The sequence below is a fragment of the Alosa alosa genome, chromosome 5 (assembly GCF_017589495.1).
Source record: "Alosa alosa isolate M-15738 ecotype Scorff River chromosome 5, AALO_Geno_1.1, whole genome shotgun sequence".
Taxonomy (NCBI): domain Eukaryota; kingdom Metazoa; phylum Chordata; class Actinopteri; order Clupeiformes; family Clupeidae; genus Alosa; species Alosa alosa.
The window spans coordinates 19,874,118-19,897,271 of record NC_063193.1 but is presented as its reverse complement, the minus strand read 5'-3'; the positions used below and the strand labels follow the sequence as shown (position 1 = coordinate 19,897,271).

Here is a 23,154-nt window from a genome sequence, read left to right as displayed (position 1 = left end):
GAATGGCAATACCTGGTGTTCTAATACCTTTTTCTCTAGTGGTGTAACCTATATGAGTTTAAGTGTCTTTTTCTCAGAAAGTGGTTCCAGTTCAAGTAAATATGTTTGGCTATTCTATATTTAACTGCTTAGCAAAACGGGGCATGGGTATCGTAATAAGTAAGGCACTGTCTCTTCCAACAGGGCTCTAGTGTAAAAGATCTATTGGCTCAGTTCAGCACAAAGGCTGAACCTCAGACTGTGTCTGCAGAGGAAAAGCCCTCTGAGCCTCAAGCCAAGATGAGCGTCCCAGTGAAGGGCTCATCAACTGCTGGTGTTGAGTCCAGCAGCACTCAGAAGAATCCTTGGTCTGACATTCCCAAGAAAAACATTAATCGGAACGTCAGCTCAGGTGTGCTCAAACTGGGAACCAAATTTGAGAACTTGAGTGATACTGACAAGACCTCTATCCCTAAACCTCCGCCTCTAAAACCTGTTGCTGTATCCAAACCATCACTGAACCTCGCCAAGCCCTCACCAAACACAAGCAGCACCACCACCGATGGCAGCACTGTTCAGAGGTCCACTGGCATCAGCGCAACACCAAAGCTCCAATCATTAGGATTAAAACCCAGACCCTTAGTAGCAGCACTCCAGTCCAAACTTACCCAGGAGAATGTTGAGGAAAATATCAAGAAGGACACGGTAGTGAAAACATTGTCTTCTAACAAGCCGTCTTTTCTGATGGCTCAGCAACCACCACTGAACATCCATCTGAAGAGTCCAGATATAAATTCAGAAGGTCAAAAAAATATCAATAAACCCCTGCTGCCTAAACTTTCATCCAATGCCATATCTCCTAAGCCTCTAGTTATATCTCCTACACTTCCAAAACCTAACATACTTAAACCAAAGCTTGGCATTGCTGATGACTCCAACTCCAAGGAGAAATCTAGTGAAGACTCAGCACCTAAGATCAAGCCACTGCCTAATGTGTTTACTCTTGGGAAATGCCCAAGTAAACCCAAAAGGCCACCGCATATCCAGCTTGACAGATTTAAATCAACATCAACATCCATAAATGGTAAGTTCCTTGATTTCAGAGTGCTACAATGGCTTCTCAATGTCTATAGACATTGCAATAATGGATTACTTCTTAGCTATCTAGCAACTTAAAACCAGCAAAATGTGTGGCGTTGCAACATTATGTTTTGACTGATTAGTTACTGTACAGTAATTGATCAGATGAATGTATTTTTACCTCCATGTTTTCAAAGTGATTGATCCCCTGTTATCTGCAGCTCTTTCTTCATCTCAACCCATCTACCTGATGCCAGATTCAGAAGCATCGTAAGTACACTAGTGGGTCATTTCCATTTATTACATTTATAAAATATAAACTGTAAGTCTGGACTTGTATCACATTTCAGTTGCCATTCAGCACACATTGTGAGGTGTACAATAGGGTTGCACAAATAAACATGTTCATTCAAGGAACAGAAAGAGAGAACTTACTTATTATGTGACAGAAATTTTAGTCACAAAGTCACTCACAATGGCTGAACTGAAACGGAACTACATGAAAGAACCCTTTATACAACTAATAAGAAAAGGTTGATAAAGGTCAGTTATTCCTTGTCTTTTTACCATTCAGAGACACACCTTGCCAAGAGGAAAGTTATGATGACGTTGGAGTTCTGCACCCTTCACCATCACTTCGAGGTTCACATTGGTCATCCTTATTAAGAAAATAGTGTGTCCCAATACACCCATCTTAGTTTTATCTAACCACTTTAAAACCAAGATGTTAAAGTGTATCATTTCTAAAACCTTATAAGGCTGAAGCTAACTTCTTTTATATATTTTTTTTTCCAGGAAGTACCATTCAGCACCCTGATGTACGTATGCTCTGCTAAATCGCAGACATTTGGTCAAGTCCTGTAACAGTACAAGGAAGATATAAAGAATTACAGTATTTTGTCTGTCTTGTAGTGTTGTGAGAGAGGCAAAGTTTGAAAGGAAGTGAGAAGAGGCTATTTGTGTCCGGGCCAACAACCACACTGTTGTCTCGCCTTCATGTTCAACATGGGCAGTGGCTGTCAAGAACATTCACACATTTTATAGGAACAGCAATAGAGAAGTCACATGTCTTGTTTTCAGAAGTAGTTGGCTCATGACAGTCACTCTCAATACAGTGTTTTGATATATTGTTTTTTCTTTCTGTCTAGCAAGCAGGCGAGGATGAAGATATGTATGAAGACCTGGAAGAGAGATGGTGAGGGGGTGTCCTTACAGTCACTACATTTAGCCACTAATTCAATTCAAATGGAATGTTAATGTACACTCAGAGGGTGGCAGTACATCCAGTCTCATTTATTTTTTACCATTTTATCTTGTGAAGGTAAAGTATTTGTCTCATGCTGTTGGGTTGAAACGAGAGGCAGCAGCAGCAAGCATGTGGTGTAGTGGTGTTCTAAATGGTGCTAAAATGGGTGGGTCTCAAAAGTGTGACACTTGAAAAGTGTGATGCTCTCAACACAGGGCTGAGAAGGAGCAGACCAACACGAAGACAACGGCAAAAGAAGACAAGACGAAATGTGATAAAGATGAGAAGAAACGCCTCGAACAGGAGAAGAAGGAACAGAAGCTGCGGGAGAAAAAAGAGCGTGAGGCCAGGAAAAAATTTAAAGTAAGTGTCCAAAAAGTGTCTCAAAGAAATGTCACCTGTGGTGTTCATTCTTGGAAAACATGGAAAGAAGCCACACTGAAAAAAATGCTGTGTCCCTTTCTCCAGCTTTCAGGGCCAGTAGTGGTATTGCAGGAGGTGAAGGCTCGAGTGGATAGCAAGGGTGGCAAGAACGAGCTGCCACTAACGGAAGGAGAGGCCGTTGAGATTGTTCGGCTCACAGACAATCCGGAAGGGCTCTGGTTGGGCAGGAACAGTGAAGGCCTCTGTGGGTTGCGTTGGCTGTTTTGGGAAGGCACACTTTCTTTCTGTTCTCTCTTCATCTCAACTGAATGAGGTTATTTTGTCCCCACACCTAATTACAGATGGATATGTAAAGGCTGCAGCTCTTGAGGTTGACCACAGTGCACTGAAGGCAATGAGTACTCAGATACCAGACGGTGCCGGTGAAGTGTATGATGACGTGGGTGTTTCGGATATCAGGTTAGTTTACACAGTGAGTCAATTAGTCCAATGTATTGAATACAGAAATGGTCTGTATTATTTGCCAGTATTGTCCACTCCCCACCATGCAATGGTACATTTTCAATTTCTCCACATATGAAATGCTGTTGCTTTTGCTTTTATGTGGACACATCAGCCCTCATTAATAGCAATATATGCCTATAGATATAGATAATTAATATTCTAATTAATACCCCAGTTTTCCTCCTCCACCTCCACCTGTCGGAGCTTCCCCAGGAAATGATGGTACGTAGTTAATTTCCTACAATCTAGAAGAAATTATTTTGATTCCTCTTCCTAGGGGTTTTAATATGATAGAATTCTCTTTCTTTTAACCTGTACCATGATGAATCTCTCTTTGTCTTTTAACCCATGCCTGTGTTTGTAGATGAGGTTTATGATGATGTGGATTCTCCTCCACCTCCTCCATCACTAACTGAGTGAGTTTACATATTTCCAACATTGACTTATTAGTTGACTTACTAAGGTTTTGGACATAAATAAGATTACTCTTTAAATGTTAGCTCAACACTGCAAAATTATTAAGCAGAACAGTTTGTCAGTGAATGTCATGACGGTAACAGGCAAAACACAAAAGCTTCTGTTAAAGCAGAAATACAAATGCAATATGTATTTTCAATGTGAGTGACCCCTATCCCCCATAATTCCAACAGTAAAACCATATGTGCCGAGTCTATTCTATGTGTGCTGGGAGTTGAAATGGCATGCAGGCTCCATGGTGGAAACACTGTGATTGCCAGTGTTTCATTACGTTCCATCAACTGTGTGTGAATGCATTTAGACAGTTTTCAGCACGAAGCAGTACATGTTCATTCTGCTCTGCCTGTTTATAAATGACCAAAGGCCCTATGACCCACCTAGCATTAACTTTGCCTTTGAATTGATCACAAGTGGACAGCTCTAAGTGTTGAGGACGCGTTGAGCCCTGATCTCTCAGACCACATTTGGCATGGGCCGCATATGACCACATTCTCTTAGCAGTGTGTACACAGTGTGTACATTGAGCCTACACTCAGAGCAGTTTTTTTTTAAAATTCATAAAATCCCATGGAGATATATTATATGAGTGTGTCATATACACTTGCTGTGCCTGGAACACACCAGGGAATAGACCCAGACTCTGTTGTTGTTGATTGTTTTGTCTTCTTTTTATTTCTGGTGGATTCGGGAAGTTAATTGCCGTATCGCACTGCTTAAAAACAACACCTTAGGTTGTTGCAAAAAATAATTTGAGTATGTGTTAATTTTTATATAGCAAGGAAGTGAGATACCATCAGATATACATACTGGAGAGGCATGTGTAGACACAATGAAGTGTGGACTGATGTAAAGATACTGTACCCCCTCTTTTCAGTCATCCATTTGGAAAAGCAGAGGAAGCAGATGGCAAGAAGAAGAAGAAGTTTGAAAAAGAGGAGAAAGAGTTCAGGAAGAAGTTTAAGGTAAATTAGTCAGCCGGCTGACTTAGGAGCTTTATCTCTCACTCCATTTGTTTTGAAAGGTCACCTTGAAGAGTTTAGCTGACACTTTCATCTAAATTCATCACTCTGTTCTTCTTTCTCTGTCTGTTTCCTTTGTGTCTGTCTGACTGTTTGTCTTTCTGTCTGTCTGACTCATTTGTGTCCTGTCTGTCTGTCGGTGTGTCTGTCTTCTTTTTGTCCTGTCTGTCTGTCTGTCTCTCTCTCCAGTAAGGAACATTCAAAATATTTTTTTTCTCTTTCATGTTGTTATATGTTATTGACAGTATGATGGAGATATCAGTGTGTTGTACCAAGTAATAGTGGATCCAGCTTTGACCACTAAAAAGTGGGGAAATAAAGATCTTCCCTTGAGACCAGGAGAGACTATTGATGTCATTGTGAAACCTCAAGATGGCAAACTAATCGGAAGGAACAAAGACGGAAAATGTGAGCAAACACGTTTGATATGAAGTATTTGTTTCATTAATAGTTGCTTTCTAATGTTTTCTAATGTCATTATTTTTTATTATTGACATCCTTCTTTTTCAGTTGGCTATGTTTGCCTTCGCAACATCCAACAGTAAGTATTGTACCTGTTAATGATTTGGTATAACTTACTGATTATTAGTGTGATCATTTCAGGTAGAAAGTTGGCTATAATAATGACTCCAGAAATGTCATGTTCAGATTCAGTGACAATCTAAGAAAATGCATGCAAGACTTTTGACTGGAAAACAAAACACTGATAACTGGGACAGTGCAACCAAAGTGGATTAAGTGCCAACAACTTAATATAGTCTGACAATCCTACTCATAGTCAGAACATCTGTCATTGGGATAGCATGTGGATTCATATTTACTTATGAATCTGAACTCTTTTTCTTTCTCACAGGGAATCTGACATTTATGATGATGTTGGAGAGGGTAGGTTTTAAGCCACACAGAAAATATATCAAGCATCAAATGTATTGTGCAGTGTTTGCATTTAATACCATTGTAATATTCTGCAAATTCACTTTTGTGAATTCCTGTAATTGGCCCTAACACTTTTCTAATTCTCATTTATTACAGATTGCATTTATGACAACTGAACAGAAACCCTGCTGAGTTTCCTAAAATGGTTGAAAGGATTGAAACTGAACTGAATTGAATTTGAACTATTTGAACATATGAGCATATATATATATGTGTGTGTGTGTGTGTGTGTGTGTGTGTGTGTGTGTGTGTGTGTGTGTGTGTGTGTGTGTGTAAATGTGTGTGCCACATAACCAAGACAAATTTCCTGTTGTATGTATATCTTTCCAAATGTCCTGTTGCATTGAATTGATGTAGCTGTGTTACTTGTACAGTCCCATTGTAATTGTTTTGTAATACAAAATAAACCCACTAGATGGCAGCATTACTTTTGATATCAAACCCATGAACAGATGATCTCTCTTTGCACGTGTATTTTAAATTGCTTATGCTCTCAGAAGTGCTTTACTTAAAAATGTTATTTTTGCTAATTGCCATCAGTAATTAAGTTAGATTACACTATTTTGTTCAAAGATTATTCATGGTTGTCCATGAATACTGTATAAATAATGTATACTGAAATCAGTATGATAGGCCTATTCCCTAATAAAAAAACGAACATCATTTTACATTTAGACCAAACATATACGTAGCCTAGTCTATAGTGAAACAACAACTGACTATTTGCGTTATTTGTCTTGGTGGTAGCCTTTGTGATAGTAGTGGATTGGACGTTGACCTCTCTCACAACAAGGAAGTGTTTTTCAAGGTAGGCTAATGCACGCCTAGATTATTTAGAAACGAAACTAGTGTGTTGTAGGGCAGGGCAGATGTTGTCTTCTAGCTTCGTAAAGCGTTTGTAACCTACTCAAGAAGAATGGCAGAGGCGATATCATGTAATCAAGAACTTTTTACATGTCCTATTTGTTTGGATCTGCTGAAAGATCCAGTGACTATTCCCTGTGGACACAATTACTGCATGGGCTGCATTAAGGGCTGCTGGGATCAGGAAGATCAGAAGGGAGTCTACAGCTGCCCCCAGTGCAGACAGACGTTTAATCCAAGACCCGTTTTAAACAAAAATAATGTTTTTGCTGAGCTTGTGGAGCAGATAAGGAAGACCAGAGTTCAATCTCTTGCTCCTGCTCCTGTTGAATGTTATACGGCTGGAGATGTGGATTGTGACGTCTGCACTGGGAGAAAATTAAAAGCTGTGAAGTCCTGTCTGGAGTGTCTGTTGTCTTACTGTGAAAATCACTATAAATCTCACAATGAACTTTTTCCTGGACGAAAACACAAGGTGGTTGATGCCACAGGTCAGCTACAGGAGAGGATCTGCACCCAGCATGAGAAGCCTCTGGAGATATTTTGTCGTACAGACCAGAGTTGTGTCTGTTTTCTCTGCATGGTGGATGAACACAAAGGCCATGACAATGTGTCAGCCTCTGCAGGGAGAAAGGAGAAACAGGTAAGGAACGTTAGCTGTGGTACAACATGGGCTATATGGTGTACAACTGGAATGAATGTTGTAGACCAGGGGTGTCAAAGATATTGCCCCGCCCAGGTTTCATATACCTCCTCAGAAGGTATGGGGAAATAATAATAATAATAATACAAAAATATTTTTTATTACATGTATGTGTGATAAGCATTATCATGATATGATAAATAAAATAAATAAATAAATGGAAAATTCTGCTGCCCCAACAATTAGGCTACATTACGTTGGCGTAGCCATATACGCTATGCTGTTGAAAAAGAGAGATTGACATGGAAGGTATATTATCAGTCAACAGTTATCTGTTGGCCCCTATGAGGTCTCTGTCCAACAAATCCTAATATGAGTCTGACACCCTCTAGTTTCATTAAACAGTTAGAGAGCGAACAACGGTATGAAATCACTTCTCTCTAATGAAGTTGTAATTGGTAACATTAAAGATCAACATAGCCATGTGTTTGTGAGCTCACCCTTTGCAGTTGGCTCTTGAGGAATTGTCTAACAGGCCTAGTAATTCTGAGTTAACAGCAGTATGAATGTGATGCATTTGTTCAACACAGACACACTTGGAAGAGACTCAAAGGAGATTTCAGCAGAGAATCCTGAAGAGAGAGAAGGAGCTGCAGGAGCTGAAGAAGGCTGTGGAGACTATCAAGGTGAGTGCTGACCACAGGAGAAGAATGGCTCCCCAAGACTGCTGAGAGCCAGGGTTCATTTAGGGACTGGGGCTCTCAGTTAGCCAGAGAGGAGATTTTCCCAGTTCCTCTAAGCCACACTATTGATAGGTTTTGTGGAAGAGTTGAACGAGGGCTACTTTAGATGGACACCATGTGATTATGTCTCCTAACAGAGTTCTGCACAGACAGCAGTGGAGGACAGTGAGCAGATCTTCACTGAGATGATCCGCTCCATTGAGAGAAGGCGCTCTGAGGTGAAAGAGCTGATCAGAGCTCAGGAGAAGGCTCAGGTGAGTCAGGCTGAAGTACTCCTGAAGCAACTGGAGGAGGAGATTGCTGAGCTGAAGAGGAGAGATGCTGAGCTGGACCAGCTTTCACACACACAGGATCACATCCATTTCCTTAAGGTAACTGTTGATAGTTTATGAGGGAACAGGAGGTGATGATGGTATTAATTTACCTCACACAGCACTTTAGCAGACCCCATGGCATTTGAGATCTGAAAGGAATATTTTTGTAATGCTCATAAAAATTAAGCATAATTGTTAGGTTTTTATTTTGGCTCTCAAGAAGTATTCTTGTGACCAAAAGGATCACATTAAATGGTATTTCCACATTTCTAATGTATATTGTATAAATCTATGATCTTCTGAGATATAGTCTATAACTCATCCCTAATATAATATCTAACTAGTCACATGTGCATTGTAATGCTTTTGTTAAAGTTAGCAAAAAACATCCAGATCAACTGAATCAACTGGATTTATATGTAATGAAATACAGATTGTAGATTTAAACTTACAACTTGTACAACAAACCTGAATGCTGTATTTATCATATACTGTAACTAGTTTCTGTCTCTCTTTGTCTTCCTCTCTCTCTGTCAAATGTTTCTGTATTTAGACTTTCCAGTCAGTGAGCAACACACCTACAGATGTATCCAGCATCTATGTTAACCAAAGCCTTTCTTTTGAGGCTGTGAAGAAATCTGTCGCTTCGCTAAAGGGACATCTGGAGGATTTCTGCAAAGAGGAAGTCATGAAGATATCTGCAGCAGGTTGGTCACATTCCACACACTATAATTTTATTGATATAAAAACCAAAGGTTAGGTTGACCTAACCTTGTCGTCATTCATACAGCTTATTTAAGTCAGTGTTGTCTATAATGTATTTTTTTTTTTATTTCAATAGTGACTGAAGTCCAGGCTATTTTGCCTTTGGAACCTACAACCAGAGAGGAATTCCTACAATGTGAGTTTGAGTCCAAATCACAGGTCAAGTTTCATTAAAAATGAACATGTTTAAACAGTTCAACATTTTATTATGGGGTTTCTAGGAGAGGAGGAAGCAATGTATTTTCCAGACAGTCATGCTTACAGAGTAGTAACAGGTGTTGGGCCTTTGTGTTTTTTAGACCACCAATACAAAGTCCACCATCAGCCTATGTCTTACAGTAATATGACTTTCTAAATTCAGGAGGGAATGTAAAGGATTTGCTATGCCCCTTTAACAGCAATCTCCGGCAGGTGTTTGGAGTGTTTTGTCAATTTATAAAAAAATGAAAGACTGAAATATCCTACTTAAATAAATATTCAGACCCTTTGTTATGACGCTTGCAATTCAGCTCTGGTGCATCTTACTTCTAGCAAGGGTCCTTAAGATGCTTCTAGAACTTGACTGGAGTCCACCTGTGCCTAAATGAATTCATTGGACATTATTAGGAGAGGCACACATTTATCTACGTAAGGTCTCACAGTTGATGGCGTATGTCAGAGTGAAAACCAAGCCACAAGGTCAAGAGTAATGTCCATAGACCTACGAGATAGGGTTGTGTGACGACACGCAAACATTTCAGCAGAATTGAAAGTGCCCAAGAGCATGGTAGCCTCCATCATTCTCAATTGGAAAAGTTTGGAAAAACCAACAGTCTTTCTAGATCTGGCCTCTCTGCCAAACGAAGTAATCCGGGACGAAGGGGCTTTTTTCAGACACGTAACCAAGGAACCAGTGGTCACTATGAATGAGATCCAGATCAGAAAAGCTTACAGAAGGAGAACCATCAGTGCAGCTCAGTGTTTGTTTTCTTCCACACACAGTAAATCTAGGAAGACTGTTGGTTGTTCTTAATCCTTTTCATTTGAGATGATGGAGATTACCGTACTCTTGAGCACTTTCAATGCTGCAGAAATGTTCTTGGATGCTTCCCCATATCCGTGTCTTCACACAACCCTGTCTCGTAGGTAAACCGTAAATTATCTCGACCACGTAGCTTGGTTTTCACTCTGACATACATCATCAACTGTGAGACCTGTTAGACAGGTGTGTGCCTCTACTAATAAGGTCCAATGAATTAATTTAGGCACAGGTGGACTCAAATCAGGTTCTAGAAGCATCTCAAGGACCATTGATAGAAGTAGGATGCACCAGATTTTGAATCCATTTTAAGATGAGTCTAAAACATAACAAAATGTGGAAAACATGACTGGGTCTGAAAACCTTCTGGTTGCACTGTATGTACTTGAAACAAGTCAAAGTCTGGTCTGTTTGCCTAGTCTCTCTCTCTTTCTCACTCACCCACCCACCCACACACACTAATGGACACAGACACATACACATGGATACATAAAGATGACCAGGCCAGACACACACACACACACACACAGATATTTTAATTCTTTGAGTCCACAATATACAAAACAGATATTCCAAATATATCCAAGGATCCCAAATTTGATACATTAATTCATTCAGACATCCAGACATGTAAAGATACACAAGTCAGCATGGAAAGAAGAATATAACAAATGTATAGGAGTAAACACAGCCTCAGAAATGGATACAGGAAGTGACATACATTGTATTTCCATAGACTGTATTCTCCTTGGTGGATCCAATATGAGTAATGAGAGTGAGATGGGAAGATGAGGTTGGGTTGGCATAACAATGACTGATGCAAGACTCATGATAACCAACAGAGCAGATGCAGGCTCGATTCCCCCTCTAGATTTAGCCCAGTCCAGTCATTCGGATGTTGCCAGGGTTTTGCTGACAGCAGATCAGGCCGTATGAAGTTTATATGGAAGGGACACGCTTGTTCAGTTACAGAGATCATTGAAGGCGCTTATTCAAGACCAACGGCCAATCAAATAACATTCCTCTTCTCTGTGATCCTGAATCAGTGTGTTGATGTGTGGTGAAATAAAGTTTGTGGTGTATATAGCAAAGGCCTGGGGCATGTTTACTAGTGTATAGATGTACATAAATGTCTTCCTTTATAAACCTACAATTGAAAACACACAAATCACACACAAGTAAAGGGCCTCCCACATGCACTCATTCTAGTGCAAATATGCAGAATCAGACAAAAACACATACACAATCTCAATCTAACATTCAGTCATTCTGTCACTCATCGTGATGTTATATTAAGAAACACTTGTGTTGTCTTCTATTCCATCAGACTCCTGTTACTTCACACTGGATCCAAACACAGCACAAGGAAACCTCCATCTGTCTGAGGGGAACAGGAGGGTGAAGAAGAGATCCCATCTCTGGTCATATCCTGATCATACAGAGAGATTTGATACATTGTATGCGGTGTTGTGTAGAGAGGGTGTGTCTGCACGCTGCTACTGGGAGATTGAATGGAGTGGGGAGTGGGTCAATATAGCAGTCTCATATAAAAGCATCAGCAGGAAAGGACAGGGTATTCAGTGTGAGTTTGGAGGTAATGATCAGTCCTGGAGGCTGTGCCTCACCAGCTCCAGCTCCTCATTCTGGCACAATAATGAAGTGACTATACTCCCTCTAGTGACCAGCCCCAGAGTAGGAGTGTATGTGGATCACAGGGCAGGAACTCTGGCCTTCTACAGCATCTCTGACACAGTAACCTTCCTGCACAGAGTCCAGACCACATTCACTGACACACTCTACCCTGGGTTTTGGCTAGATTATAGCTCATCAGTGAAGCTGTTGTGAGTATTCTCAGTTGAGAATTGGTCTGGTATTATCCAGGCTAGATCCCCTCTGGCTGCTGCAGTAGGAGCCATTAGTGTTTCAGCTTTGGGAACCAAATACATTTAGGAGTAGGAAGAGCGAGTAGTGTAGTGCAACATAAAAGTCAAAGCTCAAACATTGGTCCCCGCATGGTTTCAGAATGTAATTTTCACACAACTCTCTTTAATACTCTGTGTGCCCACTCAATTTCTTGTAGAACAAGTTTTTAACAATACTTTGATCATAAAGACCAAGAAATTAGATCAAATGAAAATATATTTTGAAAATACTGAATGTAATCAGCTGTGAATGTAAAGTACCTTTGCAGGAATAAAAAATATGTTTGCTGTAGTGTGTCCTACTGTGTCTTCTCTGTTTGGCAGATTGTCATCCTGTGTGGAAACAAGACAATAATATTATCTTATATTATAAAGACGCCTCAAAACCTTTGTCAACAATTTCACACAGCATCTAATGCACATACATTAAGCTATTTCATCTGATATTTTAATAGTATCCTGAACAAAAAAAAAACACTATTGTTTACTTATTATTTTCAGTGCAACATGAGTGAAGAAGCCAAAGAGGGGACACAGAGGAATAATAACTGATAGGGCATAGAAACTGAACATTGTAAACGTTATCTAAGGAGAGTGAAAAGCAGTTTGCAGTAAAGCTAACCAACGTCGTCTCTATCGCAGGAAAAAAAATAATACAGAGAGAGAGAAGAAGTTTGAAAAAGAGGAGAAAGAGTTCAGGAAGAAGTTTAAGGTAAATTAGTCAGCCGGCTGACTTAGGAGCTTTATCTCTCACTCCATTTGTTTTGAAAGGTCACCTTGAAGAGTTTAGCTGACACTTTCATCTAAATTCATCACTCTGTTCTTCTTTCTCTGTCTGTTTCCTTTGTGTCTGTCTGACTGTTTGTCTTTCTGTCTGTCTGACTCATTTGTGTCCTGTCTGTCTGTCGGTGTGTCTGTCTTCTTTTTGTCCTGTCTGTCTGTCTGTCTGTCTCTCTCTCCAGTAAGGAACATTCAAAATATTTTTTCTCTCTTTCGTGTTGTTATATGTTATTGACAGTATGATGGAGATATCAGTGTGTTGTACCAAGTAATGGTGGATCCAGCTTTGACCACTAAAAAGTGGGGAAATAAAGATCTTCCCTTGAGACCAGGAGAGACTATTGATGTCATTGTGAAACCTCAAGATGGCAAACTAATCGGAAGGAACAAAGACGGAAAATGTGAGCAAACACGTTTGATATGAAGTATTTGTTTCATTAATAGTTGCTTTCTAATGTTTTCTAATGTCATTATTTTTCATTATTGACATCCTTCTTTTGCAGTTGGCTATGTTTGCCTTTGCAACATCCAACAGTAAGTATTGTACCTGTTAATGATTTGGTATAACTTACTGATTATTAGTGTGATCATTTCAGGTAGAAAGTTGGCTATAATAATGACTCCAGAAATGTCATGTTCAGATTCAGTGACAATCTAAGAAAATGCATGCAAGACTTTTGACTGGAAAACAAAACACTGATAACTGGGACAGTGCAACCAAAGTGGATTAAGTGCCAACAACTTAATATAGTCTGACAATCCTACTCATAGTCAGAACATCTGTCATTGGGATAGCATGTGGATTCATATTTACTGAACTCTTTTTCTTTCTCACAGGGAATCTGACATTTATGATGATGTTGGAGAGGGTAGGTTTTAAGCCACACAGAAAATATATCAAGCATCAAATGTATTGTGCAGTGTTTGCATTTAATACAATTGTAATATGCTGCAAATTCTCTTTTGTGAATTCCTGTAATTGGCCCTAATACTTTTCTAATTCTCATTTATTACAGATTGCATTTATGACAACTGAACAGAAACCCTGCTGAGTTTCCTAAAATGGTTGAAAGGATTGAAACTGAACTGAATTGAATTTGAACTATTTGAACATATGAGCATATATATATATATATATATATATATATATATATATATATATATATATATATGTGTGTGTGTGTGTGTGTGTGTGTGTGTGTGTGTGTGTGTGTGTGTGTGTGTAAATGTGTGTGCCACATAACCAAGACAAATTTCCTGTTGTATGTATATCTTTCCAAATGCCCTGTTGCATTGAATTGATGTAGCTGTGTTACTTGTACAGTCCCATTGTAATTGTTTTGTAATACAAAATAAACCCACTAGATGGCAGCATTACTTCTGATATCAAACCCATGAACAGATGATCTCTCTTTGCACGTGTATTTTAAATTGCTTATGCTCTCAGAAGTGCTTTACTTAAAAAAAATATTTTTGCTAATTGGCATCAGTAATTAAGTTAGATTACACTATTTTGTTCAAAGATTATTCATGGTTGTCCATGAATACTGTATAAATAATGTATACTGAAATCAGTATGATAGGCCTATTCCCTAATAAAAAACGAACATCATTTTACATTTAGACCAAACATATACGTAGCCTAGTCTATAGTGAAACAACAACTGACTATTTGCGTTATTTCTCTTGGTGGTAGCCTTTGTGATAGTAGTGGATTGGACGTTGACCTCTCTCACAACAAGGAAGTGTTTTTCAAGGTAGGCTAATGCACGCCTAGATTATTTAGAAACGAAACTAGTGTGTGTAGGGCAGGGCAGATGTTGTCTTCTAGCTTCGTAAAGCGTTTGTAACCTACTCAAGAAGAATGGCAGAGGCGATATCATGTAATCAAGAACTTTTTACATGTCCTATTTGTTTGGATCTGCTGAAAGATCCAGTGACTATTCCCTGTGGACACAATTACTGCATGGGCTGCATTAAGGGCTGCTTGGATCAGGAAGATCAGAAGGGAGTCTACAGCTGCCCCCAGTGCAGACAAATGTTCACTCTAAGACCTGTTTTAAACAAAAATAATGTTTTTGCTGAGCTTGTGGAACAATTCAGGAAGACCAGAATCCAAGCTGTTGCTCCTCCTGTTGAATATGCTGGTCCAGGGGAGGTGGAATGTGATCTCTGTACTGGAAGAAAACTAAAAGCTGTGAAGTCGTGTCTGGACTGTCTGTTGTCTTATTGTGAAACTCACTATAAAGTTCACAACGATGTCAATCCTGGACGAAAACACAAGATGATTGATGCCACAGGTCAGCTACAGGAGAGGATCTGCGCCCAACATGAGAAGCCTCTGGAGATAGTACAGAACAAACTTGTGTTTGTTTTCTCTGCATGGTGGATGAACACAAAGGTCATGACACTGTGTCAGCATCTGCAGGGAGAAAGGAGAAACAGGTAAGGACAAGAGTTGTGACAAATGGATTGAAACAGGCTATAGACTCATCCTCTAGCGTGCCTAGTAATTCTATGCTAACTGTATTGATGTCATGCATTTGTTCAACACAGACATACCTGAGAGAGACCCAGAGGTCATTTCAGCAGAGACTCCTGGAGAGAGAGAAGAAGCTGCAGGAGCTGAGGAAGGCTGTGGAGACTCTCAAGGTGAGTCTGACCTGAGGAATAGACAGCTGGCTGCTGGAGGAGCCATTTTAGGTCTTAGTTAGGGACTAGGGCTCTCCTCTGGTTAGCCAGAGAGGAAAACTTTCCAGTTCCTCTAAACCCCACTATTAACAGGGTTTGTGGAAGAGCTGGGTGAGTGAGTGGGCTTTTAGATGGAACCCATATATTTGGCTAGGTTCACACTGCAAGTCGTACTGCTCAATTCTGTCTCAAAACAGTACACAGCTAAACCAACTGACTGACTGCCTTCGTAGTCCTCTTTCATCTTCGGATCCAATAACACATATCCCAACTTCTCTGGTGCTCAGAGTGCTTTGCAATATTTGGAACTCCGTAGCGCAAAATTCTGAATGTTGATCAAAAACGTATAAACGTATAAAGTCGCATAAATTCCAATAACTGTTCAGACATATCGCACTGCAAAACATCAGACCTGTATCGGATTTAGACCACATGTGAAAGTGGCCAAAATCAGTTTTGAGAAAGTCAGATTTCATGTGATTTGCGCTGTTCACACTGTTTGGACAACATCAAATATGTGTCACATATTTGTATCAAGTTAAAATATGTGTATCAAGTTAAAAAATATCCGTTTGGCCTGGTAGTGTTCTGCACAGACAGCAGTGGAGGACAGTGAGAAAATCTTTACTGAGATGATCCGCACCATTGAGAGAAGGCGCTCTGAGGTGACAGAGCTGATCAGAGCTCAGGAGAAGGCTGAGGTGAGTCAGGCTGAAGGACTCCTGAAGCAACTGGAGCAGGAGATTGCTGAGCTGAAGAGGAGAGATGCTGAGCTGGACCAGCTTTCACACACAGAGGATCACATCCATTTTCTCAAGGTAACTGTTGACAGGTCATGAGGGCACAAGATGTAATTTACCTTACATTTCAACAGTTTTAACTGCTCTCTCTATCTTGCCTCCCTCTCTCTGTTATGCATTTCTGTATTTAGACTTTCCAGTCAGTGAGCAACACACCTGAGACTACAGACGTATCCAGCATCTGTGTTAACCAAGGCCTCTCTTTTGAGGCTGTGAAGAAATCTGTCTCCTCGCTAAAGGGGCAGCTGGAGGATTTCTGCAAAGAGGAAGTCATGAAGATTTCTGCAGCAGGTTGGACATATTCCGGTAACACTTTACTTGACAGTATCGACATAAGAGTGACATGACACTGTCATGAACACATGAACCCTAACCCTAACCTCTAACCCTAACCCTAATCCTAACCCTAACTTGTTATGACAAAAACCGAATGTCACTTCATAACAGAAGCGGTATGTCATAAACATTTATGACTTGTTTATGACACGTTCATGACAGTGTCATGTCACTCTTATGTCGATACTGTCAAGTAAAGTGTAACCCATATTCCTACCATTATTGACACATTATAATTTTACTGATATTAAAACCAAAAGTTAAGTTCATACAATGTCGACATTTGTAAATAAGTCAGTGTTTATAATATGATTCTTTCTATCACTATAGTGACTAATGTCCAGGCTATTTTGCTTTTGGAACCTACAACCAGAGAGGAATTCTTACATTGTGAGTTTTGTCACACACACACACACACACACACACACACACACACACACACACACACACACACACACACACACACACAAACACACACACACATTTCATGCAGCACATTATTCCAATTTACAAGTCAAGTTTCATTAAAATTTAAACATGTTTAGTTAAACATGTTTAAACATGGGCAGTGGTAGTGTAGTGGTTAAGGAGCTGGGCTAGCGTGCAGTAGCCTAAAAGTTGTCGGTTCAATTCCCAGCTTCCACCGTTGTGCCCTTGAGCAAGGCACTTAACCCCAAGTTGCTCCGGGGACAATGTGATCCCTTGTAAGATAGATGACATATGTAAGTCACTTTGGTCAAGAAGTGTCTGCTAAATGTAATGTAATGTAATCTAAACAGTTCAACTTTTTATTATGAGGTTTCCACCCTCTCTGGATAGAATCAATATCTTTATAGATATTGATATAGAAGCAATATCTTTTCTAGACAGTTATGCTTGCAGAGCAGTAACAGGTGTTGGGCCTTTGTTTTGTTTAGCCCATCTGTGCAAAGTAGAGTTGCTACTCTTCTTTTGCATTCATTGACTGTGATTTGCGCTGCATTTGTTAATCGACTTGTAAAGCCTTTCCTTCAAAGTGGCCGCGACAGGAAGACAGCTAAGGTAGCCTAAAAAACACACCCTTCATAAAATATTTCGATTCATCAGACAACCTCATCACAATACCACAGAATTGTCATTCTATTTTAAACATTGGTCAGTGGTGAAAAATAGAGTTCGGTTTTGACTTGTGTCTTTGTCCTTTGCACTTGCATTGTAAGACAATTTGGTGTTAATGCAAACGACTGTCTTGCTAAAAAAACTGCACCAATTAACGTAGTTATGCTCTCAAACAACTGTTTGAACCTGTTAGCTTCTGGAAATAGACCCTAGGTTGTTTTTACTCCGGAACACACACACGTAAAGGACTTCCAACATGCATTCATTCTAGTAAAAATATATATAGTCACATCCATAATGCCAAAACGTCACATTCATAATGCCAGTGTTCCCTACAAAATGCATGTAATGCAATGCATGTCTCCGCACAATTTTATAATGCATTACAAAAATGACGCGTAAACGATTATATGAAATTTGAGGATTTGTCAGTATTCAGAGGACAGAGGTTACATTTAAAAGTTATGCAAATTAATTCACTGATACGAATCTTGCTAATCTATGCTCTAAGGTATTTTGTTTGCCAATATGATTCCATCTGTCACATCCATAACGCTGGAACTGCCCATATACAAAATCAGACACACACAATCTCAATTTACCATTGATTTATTCTGTCACTCAGCAATATGTTAAAACTTTTGTGTTGTCCTCTATTCCATCAGACTCCTGTCACTTCTCTCTGGATCCAAACACAGCAAACAGAAACCTCCATCTGTCTGATGATAACATGAGAATGGAGGGGAGAGACGAGCTCCAGTCATATCCTGATCATCCACAGAGATTCCCTGTGTGGTGGCAAGTGCTGTGTAGTGAGGGTGTGTCTGGACGCTGCTACTGGGAGGTTGAGTGGAGTGGGGTGGTTTATATAGCAGTCTCGTATAAAAGCATCAGCAGGAAAGGAAGGGGTGATGAATGTAAGTTCGGTTGTAATGATCAGTCCTGGAGGCTGAGACTCACCAGCTCTGACTCCTCATTCTGGCACAGTAATAATGAGACTAAACTCCCTCTGGTGGCCAGCTCCAGAATAGGAGTGTATGTGGATCACAGGGCAGGAACTCTGGCCTTCTACAGCATCTCCGACTCAATGACCTTACTGCACAGAGTCCAGACCACATTCACTCACACACTCTACCCTGGGTTTATGGCTGGCACTAAATCATCAGTGAAGCTGTTGTAACTTGAAAATATAGATGCTGTAAACACATGCATTTCACCCATCAATCACGTTTAACCATCACTAGAATGAGATGTGTGGGGGCATTGAAGCAAGATGTTAAACCTATCCTCAGAACTTATTGTGGGTATGTGGTACATTTGCGATATTTTTGGTGCAACTGGGTTGACAAGGATGAGACTTTGCAAATGTTAAGTTACTTTTGTATATTATCCTGTCAGAATGGTTCTGGTGTAACCATAGTGTGAGGTTAGTGGTGGCCAATAAATATCAGCATGAGTTAAAGCAACATCATGTAGTTCTTGTTCCTTAAAATCATGACTTCAAAATCATTTTGCCATCTCTGACATTGGCGATGGGCACCCGGAACACCTGAGGGGTATTTCACAAAAGCAGAATTAAGACATCCAAGATCAGAGATAAAGCAAGCTTAACCTAGCATTGTCTTGTCATCCTAGCTCAACACGTTTCATTAACGCCAATCCACAATGAGTAGGAGTGACTAGGTCAAGCCAGGTGTAAGTAATTCAGGATGTGTGCACATTCCCGATTTTCCCTGGAATAAAAAAGACGCAGAAAATGGTGTCATTTGCACAAAGTGAACAACCGCTTTTGATATGTGTAAAAAAAACACATATAATGACTTTATATTGACTACAACTGAATTTATTGAAAACACCTTTGAAAAAATCTAGGTTTTGTGAAATACTCTTCACGTTGCACTTTTCAACACTGTTGTTGCGGGTAGCGCTAAATGGATACCCAGTTCACTGACAATTGACGAAAAGAGGAATTCATACATTGTGTTACTTTAAGGCCTTTGAGCACCGTGGGCCTTAGCACACTGAGTCGGTACGGTATTTTTCATGCACAATTGACGATTGAAAATCGACCACATTCACACACACTGTACCCTAGGTTTTGGCTTGGGTTTAATTTTCAGCATGGTCAGACATCAGTCAAACTCCTCTGAACCACAGCTCAGACTAATACAACATTAAAGATGTTTAGCAGTAAATATAATAAAGTTAAGATAAAATAAACTTTATTGTCCCTCTAGGGGGAAATTTGTTAATATAACCCAGAAATTTACTCTTACATTCACTTAGTGCTAGCACTGTAAAACACTCTCAATATAGATATACAAACACACATATGCATGAACGCACATACACACACACATACACACATGCATGTGCTGTGCACAAGTATAGTTGGGCAAGGGGCAATCAACCCTGAACAGAATTCTGCTGAATTTGACAAAATGGTTGTAATCAGTAACTGTACATTTCATGTAACCTGGAATCCAACTCTTATCACTTGGTGTTATCACTGTAAAAAGCTATGATACTGACCAGATGTAAACACACAGCCATACACGCATAAGTGGACAAACACAGAGAGGTGGACACAGGGGCGCCGCTAGGGTTGTATTCCATAGTACGCACCATATGTGCCCCCCCCCAAAAAGGTACCCTTATTTACAAAATTTGCGCTTTTGGTAAATGTAGGCTATAGCCTCTCCTTATTGAGCCTAAGAAAAACCTTTACATAAACTGGAACAGAAAGCCCCTCTTAATCACGTCAACCTACCCATCATCCCTTATCAAATAGCCTACTGCATTAAGCGTCTATTTTTTACAACACTAGCTGTAGGTTACGTGGGCTTATAGGGGTGTTTCACGCTTTTTAAAAGTTCTGGAATGAGTGAGATTTCTCTCCCGGGATTTTTATAAAATTCTGGTTGCTAAACACACTATTTTAATGCAGTTTGGAAAGGACAGAATGCCTTTACAAAGCAAGCAATTTGACTCAAATTAGGGGAACGTACCTTATGCGCATTATAACTTCACTGCCCAACCCGCGAAAAAGGGAAAGAAAAGAAAAAATAAACCAATGAGTTTATGTCGCGATTTGCTAGAGAAAAACACAGTTATGGTAACTTACTAACAATAATGATTTGCTCACAACACTCTAAATACATTGCACTGCTGTTTTGGTTGTCCCAAACTTTTAGATGATAGGCATAGGCCTACGCACAGTCAAGGAATTTTAACACCCGCACCAACCCGACACGTCATGACGTGCCTTAGCCCCAGAAAGGCTGAGAACCTCTGCTCTACGCATTAACTGAATCCCTGTTCCAACCAGTGTTTTATTTTTTTAAAATAAGCCTACAGAGGTAAGCAAACAATTCAACATTTTAAACATGTGTAGACCGTGACCGTAGAGGACAATCTCTCACTGCTGTCAGTGTCAGCATCACTGCTAAGAACAGTAGCTACGCCTACATCTTTTAACGTTACGGTTAAACGCCTGAAAAATATTAAGCTGCTGCTGTTGTTTTCTTTTCATGAATGAATGATTAGGCTATTATCCAATGAATGAATGGAACGTTGTGTTTTTAAGCGCCAGAATTGACCTATCCAAAGCCACGCCCGAAAACCGCCACAGGTCAATTGTGTCATGATAATGCTACGTTTTCATATATAATATAGTCTATGGTTTCCATGCACACCATATTCCGGTTTTATTCGGAATAATGCCAATATTCAGATTGCACATGAGTCAATAAATATAGGCTAGTAGTTTTTTTTTTTATTGTTGAAGGCTAATATTGAATGTGAAAAAATTGTACGCACAGTGCGTACAGGATTAGCCTGCCGGCGCCACTGGGTGGACACATACACAAACACACACACACAGACTTTCAGAGATGCTGTGTGTGTCCTGCATGTCTCCTGTTTTGTTTCTCTAGAGCCAAACAATAATGTTACTAAATAAAATGTCCCTACTAGTAAAACTTACATTTGCAAAATAGTTTCTGTTATTTACAAAATGTTTTTTTTTACTGATGTACAACGTTTTAAAACAATCCATTCAAGTCTTTGCATATGTACGGAAGCGTAGGCTATTGCTGCCACACTAAAATAAATAAAAAGGCTCAGTATTATGTAATTACGTGAAAAGTTTCTTTTATAACATTAACAATATCAATAACAATATCTTTTTCACGTTTTAACAAGACACGTATCACGTTATTACATGAAATTATCACGTTATTTCATGATAATGATATTTTCACGTTATAACGTTCAACGTGAGGCACGTTCACGTTATAACGTGAAAATATCACGTTATTTCAAGATATGATTTTTTCACGTTTTTACAAGATATTTATCACATTTTTACATGAAATGATCACGTTATTTCAAAATAATGAAACTAAACTAAACAAGGCCACGGTTCTGTGCAGGATAGTGTGATGATTTTATCTACACATAATAACTTGTGTGTGTGTGTGCATGCTGGTTTATTAGAAACATTCCATCTTATATAAGGATATTGTTTGTGCAACTGTTATGCAACATTTACTGGAAGTCATGAGACTGAGCTGTCAGAGACTGAGAGTGAAACTGAGGAGGAATGGCAGTGAAAGTAAAACCAAACAGGGCTTAGGAGAAGTGGAGGGGTTTACAAGAAAAGGAGGCAGAACCAAAAGTGAAAGTACACATGGAACCAAAACAAACGCATACTCTGCCTGGCAACGAATTACACATAGGACCTGGTCACATGTATTCTGCCTAGCAACACACATTTTTTAATGTTTAAATGGGAAGGGTTTTCCACCAATATCTCAAGTCCCAAAACGTTCTGATTGGCTATAAGGGGCCCGGTGACGTTCCTGGTGATATGAACGCCCCTCGGGCCCCTGAGAGCATAAAAGAAAGAGCTCAGGCACATTCAGATCTCATCAGGGTAGCAGCTGCCACTCATCACTCTATTGCCTGACGGTCCAGTCCTGACGCTGTTTGGATTGTATTTTCACTGCAATACGGTGAATAAAGGATCAACAGTCTTCAGCATCTCTCGTCTTGGTGTTCTCCTTCGGGTCTTTGACATCAAAGTGCTAGTTGGATTGGAGGTTCGGGAAAGTGGATGGTTTTTCCACGACAATAGCCTGCTCACACAGCCTGATAGTTCTGCTTTATCTTCTTATCAACACAATAAATAAAACTTTCGCTAACTTGGCGCAAGAGGGATAAAAAGGGCTTTGATAACTCCTTTGGGTTTCAGCCTATAGAGAAGAAATCACAATCCACATTGTACACTTATGGTGACGTCGAAATAATTCAATTTCAAAACATTCCTGAAGTAACAAGCTGAATGATCAGTAGTAGACGTTGACTCCTGTCTAACAAGTGCTGAAGATGAGAAAGCTATTATATTACAGGACGAGACAAAAACACAAAATACATTTTGTCTTTGAATAGCAAAAAAGAATCCCAAAGCAAAGGAGAAACAATGATAACATTACATGCATCATTTTACTGTAATAACTGCCATATTGAGCTAATAAAAATTACCCTTACTGCCA

General features: G+C 39.7%; 3 protein-coding genes and 1 long non-coding RNA gene across 4 annotated transcripts; all 4 read left to right on the top strand.

Annotated features, from left to right (window-relative positions):
- Window positions 1–279: 279 nt before the first annotated feature.
- Window positions 280–6,041, top strand: LOC125294616 (FYN-binding protein 1). The gene is made up of 15 exons (XM_048243497.1): window positions 280–1,063; window positions 1,281–1,329; window positions 1,634–1,701; window positions 1,855–1,877; window positions 2,208–2,254; window positions 2,521–2,668; window positions 2,774–2,933; window positions 3,031–3,148; window positions 3,369–3,415; window positions 3,558–3,609; window positions 4,545–4,632; window positions 4,935–5,097; window positions 5,200–5,230; window positions 5,543–5,574; window positions 5,722–6,041. Exons 1-15 carry the CDS (start codon window positions 280–282, stop codon window positions 5,739–5,741), a joined length of 1,830 nt encoding a protein of 609 aa, XP_048099454.1. The 3' UTR covers window positions 5,742–6,041.
- Window positions 6,042–6,429: 388 nt separating this feature from the next.
- LOC125294955 (tripartite motif-containing protein 16-like) lies at window positions 6,430–12,186 on the top strand. The gene is made up of 6 exons (XM_048244042.1): window positions 6,430–7,132; window positions 7,723–7,818; window positions 8,013–8,246; window positions 8,743–8,896; window positions 9,031–9,090; window positions 11,300–12,186. The coding sequence occupies exons 1-6, from the start codon at window positions 6,542–6,544 to the stop codon at window positions 11,815–11,817; spliced, it is 1,653 nt and encodes a 550-aa protein (XP_048099999.1). The 5' UTR covers window positions 6,430–6,541; the 3' UTR covers window positions 11,818–12,186.
- Window positions 12,187–12,835: 649 nt separating this feature from the next.
- Window positions 12,836–13,788, top strand: LOC125294957. The gene is made up of 4 exons (XR_007193594.1): window positions 12,836–13,075; window positions 13,178–13,208; window positions 13,512–13,543; window positions 13,691–13,788. It is a non-coding gene; the product is annotated as an uncharacterized LOC125294957 (long non-coding RNA).
- Window positions 13,789–14,489: 701 nt separating this feature from the next.
- Window positions 14,490–18,843, top strand: LOC125294956 (tripartite motif-containing protein 16-like). The gene is given in 7 exon segments (XM_048244043.1): window positions 14,490–15,022; window positions 15,025–15,119; window positions 15,231–15,326; window positions 15,950–16,183; window positions 16,297–16,456; window positions 16,832–16,891; window positions 18,265–18,843. Coding segments are annotated over 7 exon segments (1,644 nt in total). The 5' UTR covers window positions 14,490–14,538; the 3' UTR covers window positions 18,780–18,843.
- Window positions 18,844–23,154: the final 4,311 nt, after the last annotated feature.

What these genes read in the sequence shown, in the direction of transcription:
- LOC125294616 (XM_048243497.1), top strand. Translation starts at nt 280, where the DNA reads ATGAGCGTCCCAGTGAAGGGCTCATCAACTGCTGGTGTTGAGTCCAGC. An exon ending in GTACCATTCAGCACCCTGAT is followed by an intron (nt 1,878 to 2,207) that starts GTACGTATGCTC and finishes CTTTCTGTCTAG; the next exon opens with CAAGCAGGCGAGGATGAAGA. An exon ending in CCTCCTCCATCACTAACTGA is followed by an intron (nt 3,610 to 4,544) that starts GTGAGTTTACAT and finishes CCCTCTTTTCAG; the next exon opens with TCATCCATTTGGAAAAGCAG.
- LOC125294955 (XM_048244042.1), top strand. Translation starts at nt 6,542, where the DNA reads ATGGCAGAGGCGATATCATGTAATCAAGAACTTTTTACATGTCCTATT. An exon ending in ATCACATCCATTTCCTTAAG is followed by an intron (nt 8,247 to 8,742) that starts GTAACTGTTGAT and finishes TTCTGTATTTAG; the next exon opens with ACTTTCCAGTCAGTGAGCAA. An exon ending in CATGAAGATATCTGCAGCAG is followed by an intron (nt 8,897 to 9,030) that starts GTTGGTCACATT and finishes TTATTTCAATAG; the next exon opens with TGACTGAAGTCCAGGCTATT.